This window comes from Chrysoperla carnea, chromosome 4 (genome assembly GCF_905475395.1).
Source record: "Chrysoperla carnea chromosome 4, inChrCarn1.1, whole genome shotgun sequence".
Classification (NCBI taxonomy): Eukaryota; Metazoa; Arthropoda; class Insecta; order Neuroptera; family Chrysopidae; genus Chrysoperla; species Chrysoperla carnea.
Window position 1 is genome coordinate 10,853,611 of NC_058340.1, and position 18,516 is coordinate 10,872,126.

Genomic DNA, 18,516 nt, shown 5'->3' on the forward strand with positions numbered 1-18,516 from the left:
CTCTCATCTTTGTTAATCTACTCTGTGACGCCAAAATACATATACTTGGTATACACTGGGCTCATCCATTTAAAATATATGATCTAAGATTAACACGTTAGAAACTATATGCAAAATTTTGGTTTTTCGAATTTATTTTTTCGTTTGTGGAAAAATATTTTAAACAAATATTTGTTATTTTATAAAGATCAACGTTCTAACATAAATTTTTTCATATCTTTTACCAGTTTCGTAAATGAGCTATTTCGTATTCTTCCTGCGCCCGACCGATTAAGTTACCGAATTACTTCTACACTTTAAATTTTTTTATTATAATTATAATATTCGTTTAATATTCATAAAAAAACATTTCTGACTAATCGACATATTTTTGAAAATAAAGATAAAATCAATTATTTATCGGAACTACAATTTCCTAATCAGTAATACATATTTTTTATTTTGTTTCAGATTGAACATGAGTAAACAAATGAATAACGTATTGCTCAACCGATATCAAATTAGTCATTTATGTTGCTCAAAGATTTGAAAGCAATTCAACAATATTAAATCCAAAAGAGGAAAATATTGAAAATACAATGCAGGGTATTATTTAAGCCAAAGGATCAAAAGACAAAAATAAATTTAACTACGTAAATTACAATGTGACAAATATATCAAGTCTATTGTTTTTCTAATTTTAATTGAAAAATTGTTATCAATTTTTATCGAGCGCACGTGTGTGTGTGGTATTTATTTGAAAAATGGAACCCCCACTGCAAGGAAAAATGGTTATACGTGCTCCATCATTGAAACGAGCCAAATCGGAAGAAGGCGATCGTGTAAGTATTTTATTACATTTTTATGATTTAAAATATAAAAATTCTTCTTCAAAAGTTTTATTTAATTCACGTTTTCAAGGTATTTTTATAGACCGGTTAGAAACAAGGTCTTCGACTACAAACTTTTACGCATTAAATTGTTGGATAATTAATTTCAAGTTGCAAGTCTAATTCAAAAAAATTTTTCCGCTTGCTTAAAATTTTTCGATTGCTGTTTACTTTCATAATGGATTAACGAATACAAGATTCTTGGGGTGAAATTATTATTTACTATTAAATAATTCAAGAATTATTAAGATTTCCGGGCCTCTCTAAATATAGTTTTTGATTAATTTGGAACAAAATTTTGGTATTGGTGTTCATAAAATCGCCTAATTAGTCCATTTCCAATTGCCAATCTGTCTGTCCGTCTTGGAATTTTTATTTTATTTTTTTATCAAGCTGGAATTTTTATAGCGCGCTCAAGATGTAAAAAGTGAGTTTAAATTTGTAAATAAGCATCATAGGTCAATTGCGTCTTCGGTCCGTAGGACCCATCTTGTAAACCCTTAAAGGTAAAGCAAAAAATTTAAATGTAAAAATGTTCCTTATAAAAAAATAAACAACTTCTGTTTGAAACATTTTTTCGTTAAACGTCACTGTTGTTTATCCGTGAGGGCGCAAATACGAACAAAACTTTGCTGTTCATTTTCTCTAAAACTAAATTTGCAGGTAGCTTCAACTAGTGGTCTTGTGAAACATTATCGAAAAACAAAAAAGTTCTAGAAAATAATTTCGAAAATTTTGAATTTTTTGTACACCAAATAAATTGCGGCCGAAAGGCCGCCGTAATTGTGTTGGTTTTTTAAACTCTTCTAATTTATAAAAAAAAAAAAAAAAAATGATGCAAGCACTTACTTTCAACACTTTTTATACAGAGTATATCAACAATTAACTCAGTCAGTTGTTTGTTTTAACTCGTTTTTATTACGTTACGTGTTACTAATTTTGTACTAAAATTTTACACAAGAAGAAAATTAGAAAGCAATTTGGAAAAAATTTGCCTGTGTGATGACTATGATTATCCCGTCGTCATATAAACTTTGAAAATAAAATTGATCTGAAAATGAAATTTGCTGAAATTCCAACCGAAATTAGTTTGTGCATTTCAAATTCAATTAATAAATGTTGAGATATTAACTTTATCCATTTATATTATTATAAATTACATAAATAAAATCAATAATAAAACTGATTAAATATAATAAACATAATATATTATGTAAATCTTACAGCTGTGTACATACATACAAATCGGTAAGTATTTGCATATGTATGTAAAAAATGTTTCTTATCAAAATACGTACAAAAAAACGTAAACAAAATTATGAATTTGCATAACTGGTTCTATTCTTTTATAAGAGTAATAATGTTTCAAAAATAGAAAACTTGTTAATATGGATTTGTGTGCGCCTGGTGCTCTTACATACATTGTGTCCACATATCTTTAAAAATATAGCAAATATAGAAAAATTCTATAAAAATTTATAGTTTTATAAAAGTGGCAGGTTACGAGTAGTGTATGGCCTCAATAAATTACTTGAAATGAACATTTTTATTATTTCTTTAAAAAAAATAACTTTCTTTTTATATAAGAAAAATGATTATAACGCCAACATTTCTTTTGAATCAAAACAAAAGATTAAATTTTGACATTTTAATATATTTTTTTTATTCTTTGATTGTCCTGATTCTTGTTCAATGTCGAAGTCTTCATAGTGAAATAAAAAAGTCGTATTACTGAGTTTATCAACAAAATTTATCATGATTTTTTTCTTCCATCACGATAACGTAGGATAAAAAGGCGAACCAATGGCACGGGTTTACCATGATTTTTCTTTTTTGCTTCCATCATGATAACGTAGGGTAGGGATGGCGAACCGAAGGCATGCAATATTTTGGACACGCCACCGATCACAAATTTCACCATGAAGTATTATATTACTACGAAAGGCGGATGATCCAACGAACGCGCTCTCGTTTGTTAATGTAGTTACATCGTAGACTACAATTCCTAATTTTTTTTTATAGTAAATAAAGAGTTTTTGGAAGAATCCCCGGTGATTCGGTGGCTCCAAAATGAAAAACCAGTGACCCAAAAATTTAAAAAAGATCCTGTATTTATTTGATTACAATGACTCATAGTTTTTATCTACCAGCTGTTCACTATATATTTCAACCGTCCACCGCATCTCTACCTTAAAACTGCAAGATCGCGACCCAACGTTTTGAAAACGAAAAATCTCTAACATTATGCAGGGTAGGTATTTTAATCTACAATGGTTAATAGCTCGTTTTGTAGTTAATCAATAAAAAGTTTGGTGGGGGACATCGTGTTCTGACATCAGATTGGACCTAGTTCTTCGGATTGCTTTCATAGCCAATTTAAATTCTAAACAATTACAGATAGAATTTAATTTAAAAAGTTGATCTCATAAAAAAAACTAACAATTTTTGTTTCAAATTTATTTTTGCATTTAATCGAAAGAAAATACGCTTAAAGTTTATCGAAAAATTGCAGGTCAAAGTCATGGACACAGACGAATGTCCTCTATTGCCCTTGACAAATTTTGGATAGTTAGTTTTCTTTTTCTTTCGATTAAGACGAAAAGAGAATCAATTTTTTAATTTAAAGTTTTCTTCTATCTCTTAATGTTTAGGATCTAAATTGACTACTAAAGAAATCTGAAGAAGTAGGTCCAATCTGATGCCATAACATGGTGTCCCCCATCAAACTCTTTCAACTTTTGTTTAAGATAATTTTTGATTGTTCAACTACAAAACGAGCTATTAGCCATTATAGATAAAAATGTCCCACTCTGTAGACTGCAATCTATCATGTATATGATGTTACACTCAAAACGTTTAATCGATTAAAAGTACTTTTAACTGGCAAAATCAGTCAAAAGTACATACTTTTGAACACAGGACTACAATAGGAATTTTGATTGAAATAACTGTATTATGTTATTTGAATAAAAGTATTTATATAGAATTCATTCCGTCAATTAATTATGCTTTTCAAAACAATTTAATTATTTGAATTTTCCTAAAGTTACAATTTACAAATTAATGTTGATCGTAAAACAATTTACTTTTAATAATATTGTTTGTTATATTGTTCAATTAAATGTTTATTATGAAAATAATTAATTTTAGTTTATGTAAGATAATATTTTAAATTTACTGTTTTATATACATCAAGTGTTCCAAAATTTATTTTAATTAATAACTCTCGTGATAATTCTTTTGAAAATATTTTGTTTAATAAAATAATTAGCATCTTACAAGAAAAATTTCACCACCAAGTTTCCATTTAATATCCCAGCTGTTTGGAAAAGTTGTCTAAGCTGTAAAAATTATTTCGATATCTTTAAATTTAACTTAACTCACTTATTAAACGTTTTTCAAAATGAGTTCATAGATTGTTTGATAGGTAATTTCTGATGAGTTTTGTCATAAGCCCTTATTGTTCTAGTTTTCAAAGTTTGTTATAGTCTTAATATACCATGTATATATGTAATATATATCAAGGTATACTAAGTTTAGTCCCAAGTTTGTAACGCTTAAAAATATTGATGCTACGAACAAAATTTTGGTATAGGTGTTGATAAAATTATCTAATTAGTTCATTTCCGGTTGTCCGTCCGTCTGTGAACACGATAACTCAAAATCGAAAAAAGATATCAAGCTGAAACTTTTACAGAATACTCAGGACGTAAAAAGTGGATCGATTTCGAAAATGAGCAATATAGGTCAATTACAGTTTAACAACTTTTGTTTGAAACATTTTTTCGTTAACATCGCTGTTTACCCGTGAGAGCGCAAATTGTATTATATGGGAATATCAGTTATCTATATTTTGTTCAAATGATATTGACTTATTTAGGAAGCCAATTACTCCCGAGAATGTACTTTATAACCTAAAATAAAACGAATAAAAATCAGGAAGATTTTGAAAAAGCTATTTTCCGTCATGTATGTAATAAGTGCAATAAAATTAAAATAAGTACAATTTATTGGTATTTTCGAAATCATCCCGATTTTTATTCCTTTTATTTGATGCAAAGTTTACACTTTTAAAAAGAATAAAAACACATATTTTTTTAATAATATGTAGCCATCTATGACATTAAAAGCGCTATAAATCCACCATAATTTTAAGGACTATGTGTTTTGGTCTATAAATATGTCAAATATCATTAAAATTACTCATCCTACTCGAACAACCACGACAGGTTTATATTTTTCAAAAGTAGTACTATAAACTAAATTTTGGAACACCCGATATCTATTTATAATTCAAAATAATTGATTTATAACTTGATAGTAATAAGAAACTTAATAAAATTAATTATTAACTAATAAAATATATTAAAATCATGGATGAATATTTTATTACAATGGATCAGTGGAGCGTATTACAAAAAAAATATTATTTATAAAACTATATCATCAAAAAAAATAAAATAAAAATATTCATAATAATGTGTGTAATACATGAAACGGGAACTCGTTGAAAAAATGAAAAAACAACGGTCTCCTCCAATATTTGATGTAATGTGTAATATTTGACGTAAAACAAATAATCGAGGAAATAAAAACGAAAAAACAATCTGACCTAGGACTCCTCGCAAGTAGATTTTTATGGGAGCCGGTGAAAAATGTTTTCTGAGTACACTTAACAAAATCATATTCATGTGAACTTTTGCTTTTTCGATTTACACACCCACCAAGTGAAAAATAAGTACGAATTTTCAGCAAAAATGCGTAATTTTTTTTCTAACACTTAAATATAAAAAATGGTGGAGTTTGGTGTAATTTTTAAAGGGTAAAAAAATGCTTAGAATCGTCCATAATAATTTTTTTAATGTTACATAAAGAAAATGTGGTGTCCGGAAGCAAGGTATTTCTGTCCCACTAAGAGTATAAATCGAAAAAATACACTCAGAAAAATCTTTAGGCTAGGCTGCCAAGAAAATTTGCTGGCTAGGAGTCGATTCCTGGGTCAAATATCTTATTTAATCAGCTAAAAATGACATCTTATAAATTTTGAAATAGGTAGGACTGTTTGTGCAGAGGTCCACAGGACAGGGAATATTTAACATAAATATAAGTTTAAATGATAATGATAATGCAAATATTTATAACTTATAATATAATAATTTGTTAAGGACATAGAGGATAGTTATTATTATTTAACTAATGAAAATTGTTTCCTGTTTCAGTTTCAATTGGAGCATGTTATGGGTGTGACACTTAGCAGTAATTCAGCCCTTGTCACTGATCCAAATTCACATTTAGTGGCCTATCCTTCAGGGTATGTATATTTTATTTATTTATTATAGACTTGGAGACACTGATACAAAATTTTAATTAATTTGTTTCTCGTATGGCCACTTTTAATTAGTTTAGCTACGCAATTATTAAAAAGAAAATTATGGTAACAGCACTGGTCTATTAGTGGCATTGTTTATTCGTTACAAACTAAACCAGCCTCGAAACAGTATGACTTGATGACTTTCATGAGCGATTGTTCTAAAATTATTAGTTTAAGAAAATTAACATTTAACGTTATTCGTCATTTTCCTTTCAATAATTTCATCGATCTATGTACTAGGGGTTGCCTTCGAGGGCGTATTAACAATGAGGACAGTTTAAGGCAATTGCTCTCTGGTCCCCACCACTTTGGGGACTCCACCAATCGCGTGCATTCTCTCGTCACTTGCGACAAGTCATTTGAAACTTTGTATCAGTGTCTCCAAGTCTATAGTTATCAATTTTCATTTTTTAAGAACATAATAATGATTGTTGTCTTAAAATTTATTGTAACAACATGAGATCATTTTTCTTTTGTTTCGTTATGCAGATAATTTATTTTGAATAAAAATCAAAAATACGGTACCATTTGTTTTACATATTATGATCTCATTTTTTTTTTTTTTTTCATTTAATTTAATGTTCTTAATCTATTTCCCACACCTATGCTTCGCTTCGTTCATTTTTCCCAACGACGCGCCACCTTCTTGTCGAGAAATTACTATATTGGAATACATTGAAAATTATAATGAATAAAGATAATGTTTGGTGCATCTTAAGTTGATTTAAAATAAGTGATGATATAAGATACTTTGATTAATAATTTAATAAGTATAAGTGATACTTTGATTATTGGGTGTGTATAGTTCGTTACTCAATAGTCAATAGACAAGGTCATCATCATATCATTTATATTACATAAGAATTGTAATATTTATTTTGTAGTAACGATATTCATAATATTATATTATCAAATAATTATCACTGTTTTATTATTATTTACCAAATAACACTTAAACAGAGACGGATTTATTTGTTTGCATATGGACCAAGAGAGTTAATGATTTTTCCCTGGTAGGATTAAAGTTAAATTTTCAATTCATCAAACGATCATATCGGTAAAACGGCAGACCGGCAAAACGAAGAGCCTCGGATACGAGTGATACGGATCATAATAAAAAAATCGTAAATTAATTCTTAATTTTTCCTTTCGCCTCCTTTTTAGGAGACTGTAATCTATTATATCTGCTTAAACATTACATTAACCAAGTCTGAAACCTGCAATTTAAGGCTTAACGTCCGTAAGTTTTGTTTGCAAAAGGTTGTTTTCTTTTGAAAATTATTAAAATATAATTATTTCAGTCGTTTTGATCCTCCATTACTATAAAACTTTTCTTATTCTCAACTCCAAATTTTAAGATAAACCAGTCCTGTACCAAATAATATTTGTTTAAAATTCATATTAAGGTACAAATTTTTGTATTGACATAAAACAATCTGTAAATAATATATATTTTTTAATATAATATAAATCAAACGACCTTATTTTAAAGAACTATTTTGTCGGTAAATTTTCTTTGTAAACTTAGTAGTTCATGTGATGTAGGTACTTATTTTGTAATTTTATGCATGTCTGCTAACTTTTCAATATTCTATTATAGTCTCCTTAATGACACTTAATCATCTCTTATGTCAAAGAAAGATATTGCTGATTTAAAAATATATAAATTAGATTTTTTATCAAATGCTAGTTTATTCACTTGAAAATTATTATAGATTTTTTTCCCAAGCTTTTTGAATTTACTGAAGAGATATACGGATATACAGAGTGGGTCATTTTAACCAATCAAAAAGTAACTCAAACAAAAATTGCAGAGTTTGATGGGGACATTATGTTCTGACATCAGATTGGGCACAGTTCTTCGAATTTCTTTAATAGCCAATTTAGATCCTAAACGGTAAGAGATAGAATAACATTTTAAATTAGAAAGTTGATCCTCACAAAATAAATAACATTTTTCATCTAAACAATTTTTTTTAAATCGTCAGCTTTCGAAAGAAAATATTCTTAAAGTCTATCGATAATTGTAGGTCAAAGTCATGGATACAACCCCTTGACAACTTTTGGCCAATAGCATTTTTCCGCAGTTAGCGTGTTTTCTTTCGATTACATTCAATAATGACTGACATATTTTAAATCGCATTTCCTCTGACAATTTTCGAAAAAATGGTTCAGATGTAAAATGTTAGTTTTTTATGAGGATCAACTTTCTAATTTTAAGTGTTATTATATCTCTTACCATTTAGGATCTAATTTGGCTATTGGTCCAATCTGTTGTCAGAACATGATGTCCCCCATCAAACTCGACAACTTTTGTTTATGATATTTTTTGATTGGTTAGCTTCGAAACGAGTTATTAGCCATTATAGATTAAAATGACCCACCCTGTATACGGATATATATCCCTTAGAAAATTTCACAAAATCATTTCATCAATTTGGAGGGATTCCTAGCCGAAAAACCACTTGTTCGACGTTTTTATGTCGAAATAGTATGTTTTTTATGGCTTTAAACTTCAGTAGAATCTCCTCAAATTGAGTTAAAGGGTTGAAAATCGGTATGTAAGTTAGGTTAGAGTCAAGTATGTGCGTTTTAGGATTTCAACCTCCCAGCTTCTTTCGCCTTTTTTGTGTAGAAATATTATAATTTTTCACGATTTTTATGGCGACGTCACAAACTTAGTTTATTTATTGGGCCAAAATCATAAACAGTCTCCTAAAAATCAGAACTACCGGATTTGACGAAGACTGTAATGTATAAATTTACTGTTATATTAGACCAAATTTTCTTTAAAATACGTATGTTATAATTATGATTGTATTAAAATATATTTTTGTTTTTGTTTTATAGTTGCACAGTCGTCTTGTACAATTCAGCAACATGTGTTCAACAAGCACATATAATAAATACATGCCGCAAAACAATCACAGCCTTAGCATTTAGTAGCGATGGACGATATTTAGCTACAGGTGAATGTGGGCATTTACCATATGTAAGAATATGGGATTTACAAGATACATCTGGTTGTTCTGGTGGTACACAAATAGCTGAGTTTCAGGGACATCAATATGGAATTAATTGTGTGGTAAGTAGTGTCAAACAATTGCATCATTACTCAAAACAAATCGTTTATTATTATTATATATTGTTGTTATTAAATAATAATTATACATTTACACCAACACAAAATTCTTATACATATATTATTAATTTGTTAAATTAAATACGATTCAATTTTATTAATATAAATTTAATATCAATTTATTCAATATTTATATTCATTGCCCTCTAAAAATTGGTATATTTGAATAAAATCTAATTTTCCAAAATTTCAAACATAAAACGTGCGTAGGATATAATGAATGGTCAAGATGATCCATTTTCTCGCTTCTGCCTCGAAAGTAGTTGGAAAATTATATACGTTATGACTAAACCAACATAAGCAAATCCGTTTTTAATTATAATTTCGTTAATAATAAGAATAGAAAAATTTCGAATTTTCTACCACTATGCCCATAGTAAGGCAACTACTTTTTTGTCATATAAATTTCAAATTGAATATTTAAAAAAAATTTGTTTATTGGTTTTATCCATTTTTTTATAAATATTTAACTCTTTTTTTTATTGTTTCAGGCCTTTTCTCCATCAAACAAATATGTAGTTAGCATAGGATCCCAACATGACATGATAGTAAATGTTTGGGATTGGAAAAATAATTTAAAGATTGCAAGCAATAAAGTTAGTCAAAAAATTAAAGGTGTTTGTTTTGCACAAGATGGTAGTTATTTTGTAACAGTTGGCAACAGACATGTGAAATTTTGGTATTTAGAATATACAAGAAATACAAAGTACAAAGAAGCAGTACCATTAGTTGGTCGTGCTGCAATATTAGGTTCACAAAGAGGACAAAATTTTGTTGCGGTTGCGTGTGGTCGAGGTGAATGTTCTGATAGTACATATGTAGTTACCAAATCTGGTTTATTATGCCAATTAAATAATAGGAGATTATTAGATAAATGGCTTGAATTAAGGGTAAGTACGAAAGCATAAAATTATCACAAAAGAGTTTTACTACATTTTATTAGCTAATCAAACTTGGAATTTTTATTTTAACAATTGAGAAGAGAAGGCTCAAGCTGATTAAATCTTGAGAGACGAAGGTAAACAGGCAGGTCCTTCATTCAACGGTCCATGAAAGATCTTAGCTTCACTTCAGAACCTGTTAGGTTTAGTTCGCCATTTCTGAACTTTCTGTTCTTCGCTTATGAACTTTAGTTCTTCGTTCGTTAACTCCAATTCAACTTTGTACCTCTTTCACTTGATATTTTTTCGAGGTGTCCCAACCACTGCAGCCTCATTTTATTAATTTCAGTGACAGTTTCTAGATCTCTAAATAGATTTTTAGGTTGGAAATTAGTTCTTTCCTTTCTTCATACTTCTAAGCTCATTTTTTCAATATTATTAGGAAGCATGAAAGAGCAAAAACGTGATATATTTTCATTGATGAATTATATTAGTTAATGCACTCATCATATAACGTTTGAATAAGATTGGAGCAGATTAAACTATTTTAATTTTCAAGATCATTATGCAAATATTGAATAATAAGTATTGATAACGTTTCATCTAGAAGAACATCACTTTGTCAAGTTGTTAGTCGTGGTTCTAGGTTGCATAATATTTACTCCGAAGAAGAGTACACATAGTATTTTAAGACGATATAATGTAAAAATCGCTGTAATGGCAAATTTTCTAAAATCTTTTCGACAACTAAAGTCGTACATCGTCATGTCGACTTCGGCGTTGTTGTCTAACCTTTTTAAAAAACATTAATTTTGACCTTTTAACGCCCCTAGCGTTTGCTATACGAATTATTTGAAACTTCACTTCAATTGATGTATGTCAAATATGTATCTAAATCTTAGTGATTTTTTTTTGAGAATCCCAAATTTGATTTTGGTTCGAAACCTTTTCAGCTCTACTTTTGGCCCTGGAATATAGTTCATCTCAATAAAATAAACCAAAACTATATGTTAGCTGCGTTCATACGATACCTTCATACGATAATCTGGCTTGGGAGAACCATTTTCAATTGTAAAATCCGAAAATAAAATGAAATGTTAAAAAACCTAATAAAAAACATGTGTAAACAGATTTTTGATACTTGAACGGAATTAATAATAACTAATTCGATTTTTTTTCTTACCTTAGACTTCAAGTGCGTCGTCAATGACAGTAGGTGAAAAATATATATTTGTTGGATGTGCCGAAGGAATTGTTAGATGCTTTGATCCATTCACGCTTAACTTTGTTACTACCTTGCCAAGAACTCATCATTTGGGTGTAGATGTTAGTCTTGGTACTAATATAAGGTTTGTTTTCTATATTTTATTTTTGAAGTGGTTTGTTTTCTATATTTTATTTTCTTACCAAATTACATCCTATTCCATAATCCGAAAAAACGTAGGAGATTGTAAATTTATTTAAGTAAACCTCTAAACGACTCACAATACGAAATAGAGTAAAATTAATAGGCCTGCTAATAATTGCTAATAATAAAGGTCTAAATGCCAATTGTATTTATCTCAAAGTGATGAATACTATATATGATTAATCAACCTTGTCGCTGATGGAACATTTGGAACTCTAGATGTCAATAACCTAACAGTAATGCAGCTTGTTTCAAATATGAATTAATGACATAAATTTTGTTTACAGTCATATGTCAATTCATCCAGCTAATGCCAAATATCCTGATACAGTAGCCGTAGCGTATGATGAAATCAACCATAAACTTACCTCAGTATATAATGATCATTCGATCTATGTTTGGGACGTTCGAGAAGTTAGAAGGGTAAGTTAATTTTTTATACAAATAATAATTAATGAGCTGGTTGCAATTAATTTTAAATATTTTAATCGTTAACATGCGTGGATTTAAATAACACGAGCGTTTTTTGTTATCACTAAATTATTAAATGTGTTTTTTTTTTTTTTTTTTTTTTTTTTTTTTTGTAACCAATTTAAGATAAAACCATAGATTAAGGACACCCACACACTTTATATTTTTTTATCGGATAATATTTTAGTCGTTATCGTTTTTATTTCCGATTTGACATCGATTAAATGATTCAGTTGTAAATCCAATTAATTAATTTTTTTTCTGTAACAAAACGTTATTAATTTTTGTAATTTCTAAATGAAAGTAAATTTTAATCGTTTTGAAATACGGCATAAACCTGCGAACGAAAAACAATTTTCTCTCAAAATAAACAGATTGGTTATTATGATTATTCCTTTAAATTCTTATACAAAAAGCTAAAACTTGACAAATAAAGAATCGAAATTGACTACATTAACTGCGAAATAGTATACAGGATGTTTTTAAGACCTTTAAGTGTCCATCATTGTACAGGTTTGCTCTTGACACTAAACATTAAAAAAAGTTCATAGAAATAAGGGCCTGAATTACTCCTTCGAAGCACCTCCTATAGGACAAAAACAATTATATTTTTCATAAAAATACAACATAATTTTTTTTTTTTAAACCGAAACATAAAAATTATAATAACCCACAAAATTTTCGAATCTTATCCAATAAATTATTCCTGATTAATGAATAAATAACGATAAAATTGTTTAATTAAATTGCTATCAGCATTGTATTAATTTCTCTTTTGTTTTTAATTATAAATTATGTATTTTAATATTACAGGTGGGAAAATCACAATCATTTTTATATCATTCTGCTTGCATCTGGGGAATTGAAATGATTCCGACTAGAGAGGAAATATCATTATATAGAAATCCTATAAAAGATACGCTTCCAGATGGGTGTTTTATCACATGTAGTTCAGATGATACAATTCGAATTTGGAATCTAGAAGGAAATCATGATTTAGGAAATATTTATAGTAATGTAAGTTATTGATTTTGAATCTCATCCAAATCCAAAAATCATCCGATTGATTTTGAATCTCATCCAAATCCAAAAATCATCCGACCTTGTTAACTATGATAATTATGATGGAATAGATAAAACGGAGAGCATAATATTGAGATCTGTTAAATGGATATATGGAATTGATGGCAAACCTTTATGTATCAACGTGCCATTTTTTTCTAAAAGAATGTTCAATAGGCGATCGATTAATTTTGATTTTGTGATTTTTGGAATTCGCAATTAATTCTTCCTTAATGACGTTTCTACGCAATATCGAACAAAACAGCTAAACGTGCAGATTTAGTAACGTCATTCCTTTCGTCAATATAAATCAATATAAAAGAAATGGAGTTAACGTCAATTTTTGTTGATCTTTTACATTTCCGGACAATTTTAAGATTCTTTCTTTTATTATATTTCTTGATAGAAGAGTATCTTTGGTGCGATTAATTATCCTATCTTTATTATCGAAATCATCAAAAAGTGGCTTCTACCGTGGATTCTTTCAAAAAATCTCCCTCTTGAAAAGGTTAACTATGCCGGGCAAAGACATTTGTAGACAAGTAACTTTATTAAATCACTATTAAATCCGACGTCGACTGTTTATTTCTGTCTTTCATTGCACTTGAAATAATTGTTCTATAAGTCATAAATAATACTCTTAATAACTTTAAACTTTTAGGAATTATTAAAGATAATTTATATGGATCCAGATCTAAATTATATTAAAGATCAAGATCAAACATTAACTGGTAGCAACGATAAAGTGGAAATATCATATGATGGAAAGAATGGTGTACGATGTATTCGTATACGACCGGATGCTATTCATTTAGCGGCTGGTGATCGTGCTGGCAATATTAAAATACATGATATGCGAACGATGAAAGAAATTTATAAAATTGAAGCACATGATGCTGAAGTATTATGTTTAGAATATTCAAAGAATGGTCGATTAAATGAACCAAAAAGTTCATATCCACGATTACTTGCTTCAGCATCTAGAGATCGATTAATTCATGTATTTAATGTGGACGATGTGAGTATTCTTAGTATTAATAAATTATTTATTTTAATTCTAGTTAATTTTATTTTAATTAGAGCCTGTAGACATTTTTGTAGTATTATCCCAGTATCTAGATAGAAATAGAGCAAATAAATATTAAACAAGTGAAAACAAACAATTGACTGAGTTAATTGTTGAAATACCATGTATAGGCAGTGTTGATTACTCTTTCACATTACTCATACATACATGTCACACATATACCACTAATTCGATTTACATCTAGGCATATAAATATCGCGAGTATGACAAAGTACATGCGTTAAGCAATACATCTAAGTAAGAGATATTATAGATGTTATATGAAATTGCAAAAAAGACTTGTATCGTGGCTTCGATGTCTTTTCAGCTATACAACAGTTCTTCTGTTGTGTGCCTGCATAGAGTGAGAGAAAACACATGTATATAATACTGCTCACTTTGATGCATTATATAAAAATTTCAGCTTGATATGTTTTTTCGTTTTTTAGTTATCGTGATGACAGATGGACAGACGACAGACAGACAGACCGAAAATGGACTAATTTAATGATTTTATGAACACCTATAGCTAAATTTTGTTCATAGCATCAATATTTTTAAGCGTTACAAACTTGGGACAAAACGTAGGATACCTTGGTATATTTCATATACATAAACTAAAGTACATAAACAAAAAATTGAAAAAAATTTATGGTTTCTGATTTGAATGAAACTTATTATATAAGGTAATTTTGACCCAAAAAATTCAAAAATCGTATTCATTTGATGACTGAAAGCATGGTTTTAGAAATATTACCCATTATTCCATATTTTGGCTCGATATCTCCGAAACTAGTTTCCTAATCGTTATAAAAATACGATTTTTGTAAATTATGGGTCAAAATTACCTTATAAACAGAGTTTTATCGAAATCGGAGCCAACATTTTTTTTTCGCTTTTTTCGATTTTTGTAAAGGGGTACCCCTTAAAAAAATTCCAAAAAATCGAAAAAAATTTATGGTTTTTGATTTGGATAAAACTTAGTATATAAGGTAATTTTGACCCAAAAAATTCAAAAATCGTATTCATTTGATGATTGGAAGCATAGTTTTTGAAATATCACCCATTATCCCATATTTTGGCTCGATATCTCCGAAACTAGTTTCCTAATCGTTATAAAAATACGATTTTTGTAAATTATGGGTCAAAATTACCTTATAAACAGAGTTTTATCGAAATCGGAGCCAACATTTTTTTTCCGATTTTTTCGATTTTTGTAAAGGGGTACCCCTTAAAAAAATTCCAAAAAATTGAAAAAAATTTATGGTTTCTGATTTGGATAAAACTTAGTATATAAGGTAATTTTGACCCAAAAAATTCAAAAATCGTATTCATTTGATGATTGTAAGCATAGTTTTTGAAATATCACCCATTATCCCATATTTTGGCTCGATATCTCCGAAACTAGTTTCCTAATCGTTATATAAATACGATTTTTGTAAATTTTGGGTCAAAATTACCTTATAAACAGAGTTTTATCGAAATCGGAGCCAACATTTTTTTTCCGATTTTTTCGATTTTTGTAAAGGGGTACCCCTTAAAAAAATTCCAAAAAATTGAAAAAAATTTATGGTTTCTGATTTGGATAAAACTTAGTATATAAGGTAATTTTGACCCAAAAAATTCAAAAATCGTATTCATTTGATGATTGGAAGCATAGTTTTTGAAATATCACCCATTATCCCATATTTTGGCTCGATATTTCCGAAACTAGTTTCCTAATCGTTATATAAATACGATTTTTGTAAATTATGGGTCAAAATTACCTTATAAACAGAGTTTTATCGAAATCGGAGCCAACATTTTTTTTTCGATTTTTTCGATTTTGTATAAAGGGGTACCCCTCAAAAAATTTCCAAAAATCGAAAAAGCCAATACTTGTAATTTTGGAATAATTAATAATTTTGAATGGAATACGCAAAGTTAATTTTTGATAAGGAACATTTTTTACATTTAAACTTTTGTTCTATCTCTATCGGTTTAAAAGATGGGTCCTACGGACTTAAGACCCAATTGACCTATGATGCTCATTTACGAAATCTTTCCTCACTTTTTACGTCCTGAGTACGCTGTAAAAATTTCAGCTTGATATCTTTTTTCGTTTTTGAGTTATCGTGTCCACAGACGGACGGACGGACGGACAATCGGAAATGGACTAATTAGGTGATTTTATGAACACCTATGACAAAATTTTTTTCCTAGCATCATTATTTTTAAGCGTTACAAACTTGGGACTAAACTTAATATACTATGTATATTTCATATATACATGGTATAAAAAGAATCTTAAATGCAAACATTGGGTATTGGAAAATTAATATACAAATTACGAATATTTATTTGGGAAGATTTTACAGCAATTCGTTTAAAAGAGCTTTAATAGCTCATTTTTATAGGTTAATAGAAAAAGATATATGCGATTTCAGAGTAAGAAACTGCCTAGGAACTTTACATTGAAATCCTTCATAAATAAATGAATTCCTTTTTTTTTTTGACGGATGGTGTCTGTTGATGAAATACTTCATACTTACATAACAGAACCATCTAGTATCGAGCAGTAATAACTCCTTCAGAACGACTTGTCGATACGTCTTCAGGGTCTTATCGAGATACTCCCCTTTGTAAGGTTTCTTGTTTTACAAATTCGCCATAGGTTTCTATCCTGAAAACTTCAACTCAAAAGTTGAAATCTTCAAAACGAAAATAAAATTTCGAGATTCTATCATTGCATAGTTTTTTGCGTGCTTTCCTATTTTTATTTGCAAAAATGTTAGTAATTTCTGAACATAAATTTGTATTTTCAGCATTATAATATTCTACAAACCTTAGACGATCATTCATCATCAATTACAGCCGTTAGATTAATTAGTACAGCAGCTGATCAATTAAAAATGATTTCATGTGGCGCTGATAAAAGTATTATTTTTAGAAATTTAATGGTATGTATTATACTTTTATCATTCCTACTATGTTGAAAGTTTTTTAATTGCTTGGGAGAATTATGTTTTACAGATAGGAAATAATGCACCTACGCCGTTTGTATTATTCCAACGTGATCATAATGTTGCCGGTCGTACAACTTTATATGATATGGAAATTGATGCAAATAGTAAACATATATTAACAGCTTGTCAAGATCGTAATGTACGACTTTATAGTACGAAAGCTGGACAATATGTAAGATCAATACGTGGTTCACCATCTGAAGATGGAAGTTTAATTAAAGTGAGTATATTTATATTTATAGAGTATACATACAATTAATAGCTTAAAGATATTCGAACACCAGGGCAATTTAAAATAAAAAGCTTGATTTTTTTTTATATGAAATTCGACTAAGTCTAAATCAATTCTGGAAATTTTAAGGGTGGTTGCCCGATTATTTAAATAAATAAATGATTTCAAAAGTAGGCATATTTAACATTGGTTTTATGAGAAAACGGTAGATGGATGATTTGTTTTCATAAATTTCTCCAAAACTAATCGATGGAAATTATAAAAAAAACTATTTAAATTAAACTTTAAACGTTAATAAATTATTTAAAACAAAAAAAACCGTTGTGTCCGACTAACTAAGGATGTATGAGCACGGTAGTGGATGGGGACACAAATTTTGAAAAATATATATGTTCAATTTTGATGATCAATTATGTTATAACTTGACAATATAAAACTAAAAGTAAGAATAAAAAATTTTCGATATCTGGAGTAATTTTCAAAATATTGAAAATTTTGTTTAATTATTTAGCTTTCTATTTTTCGAAAATCAAGACAGATATCGAAAAATTTTATTCTTATTTTTCGTCTACTTTCATAAAGTTATAACAAAATTCATCATCAAAGTTTAATATTTAAATTCTGAAGCTTTTTTAATGCTCAATTTTGTATTAATTTTTTTGTAAATTTCTTTTTGAGGCATTTCCTTGGAATGCCAACTTTAGACAAAATTTACCGCAATTGAATCATATTTTGTTTTCAAACTAACTTTGGTTACTGATTAAAACATTTTTGAATTAGCTTTCATTAATTTGCTTTTTTCATTTTTAACGGTAAATTATAAATTATCGTTATAAGCCATGATGCCCTTATAGTAGTTTTTAAGGATGACGGATTTAGTATTCCTTGTTGACAACGAGAATCGGAAAATAATTCCGTCCTTCAGTTTAAACAAACGAAATATAAACTAATGGAAAATTAAATAGAAAAGTAAAATTAAACCTCCAATAATAATTTAAAATCATTTTTA

The 18,516-nt window shown here is 28.5% G+C and overlaps 1 protein-coding gene across 3 annotated transcripts in view; it reads left to right on the forward strand.

The window, feature by feature from the left end:
• Positions 1-502: 502 nt before the first annotated feature.
• LOC123297265 (mitogen-activated protein kinase-binding protein 1) overlaps positions 503-18,516 on the forward strand; it is a 33,543-nt gene continuing 15,529 nt past the window's right edge. For all 3 annotated transcript variants that reach the window (XM_044878861.1, XM_044878863.1, XM_044878862.1), the window contains exons 1-10: positions 503-821; positions 6,089-6,180; positions 9,091-9,325; positions 9,874-10,272; positions 11,452-11,612; positions 11,959-12,094; positions 12,956-13,159; positions 13,866-14,222; positions 17,075-17,209; positions 17,283-17,495. In XM_044878861.1, the coding sequence (XP_044734796.1) occupies positions 744-821; positions 6,089-6,180; positions 9,091-9,325; positions 9,874-10,272; positions 11,452-11,612; positions 11,959-12,094; positions 12,956-13,159; positions 13,866-14,222; positions 17,075-17,209; positions 17,283-17,495 (2,010 nt within the window). In that variant the 5' untranslated portion in view covers positions 503-743. The remainder of the gene's footprint in view (positions 822-6,088; positions 6,181-9,090; positions 9,326-9,873; positions 10,273-11,451; positions 11,613-11,958; positions 12,095-12,955; positions 13,160-13,865; positions 14,223-17,074; positions 17,210-17,282; positions 17,496-18,516) is intronic.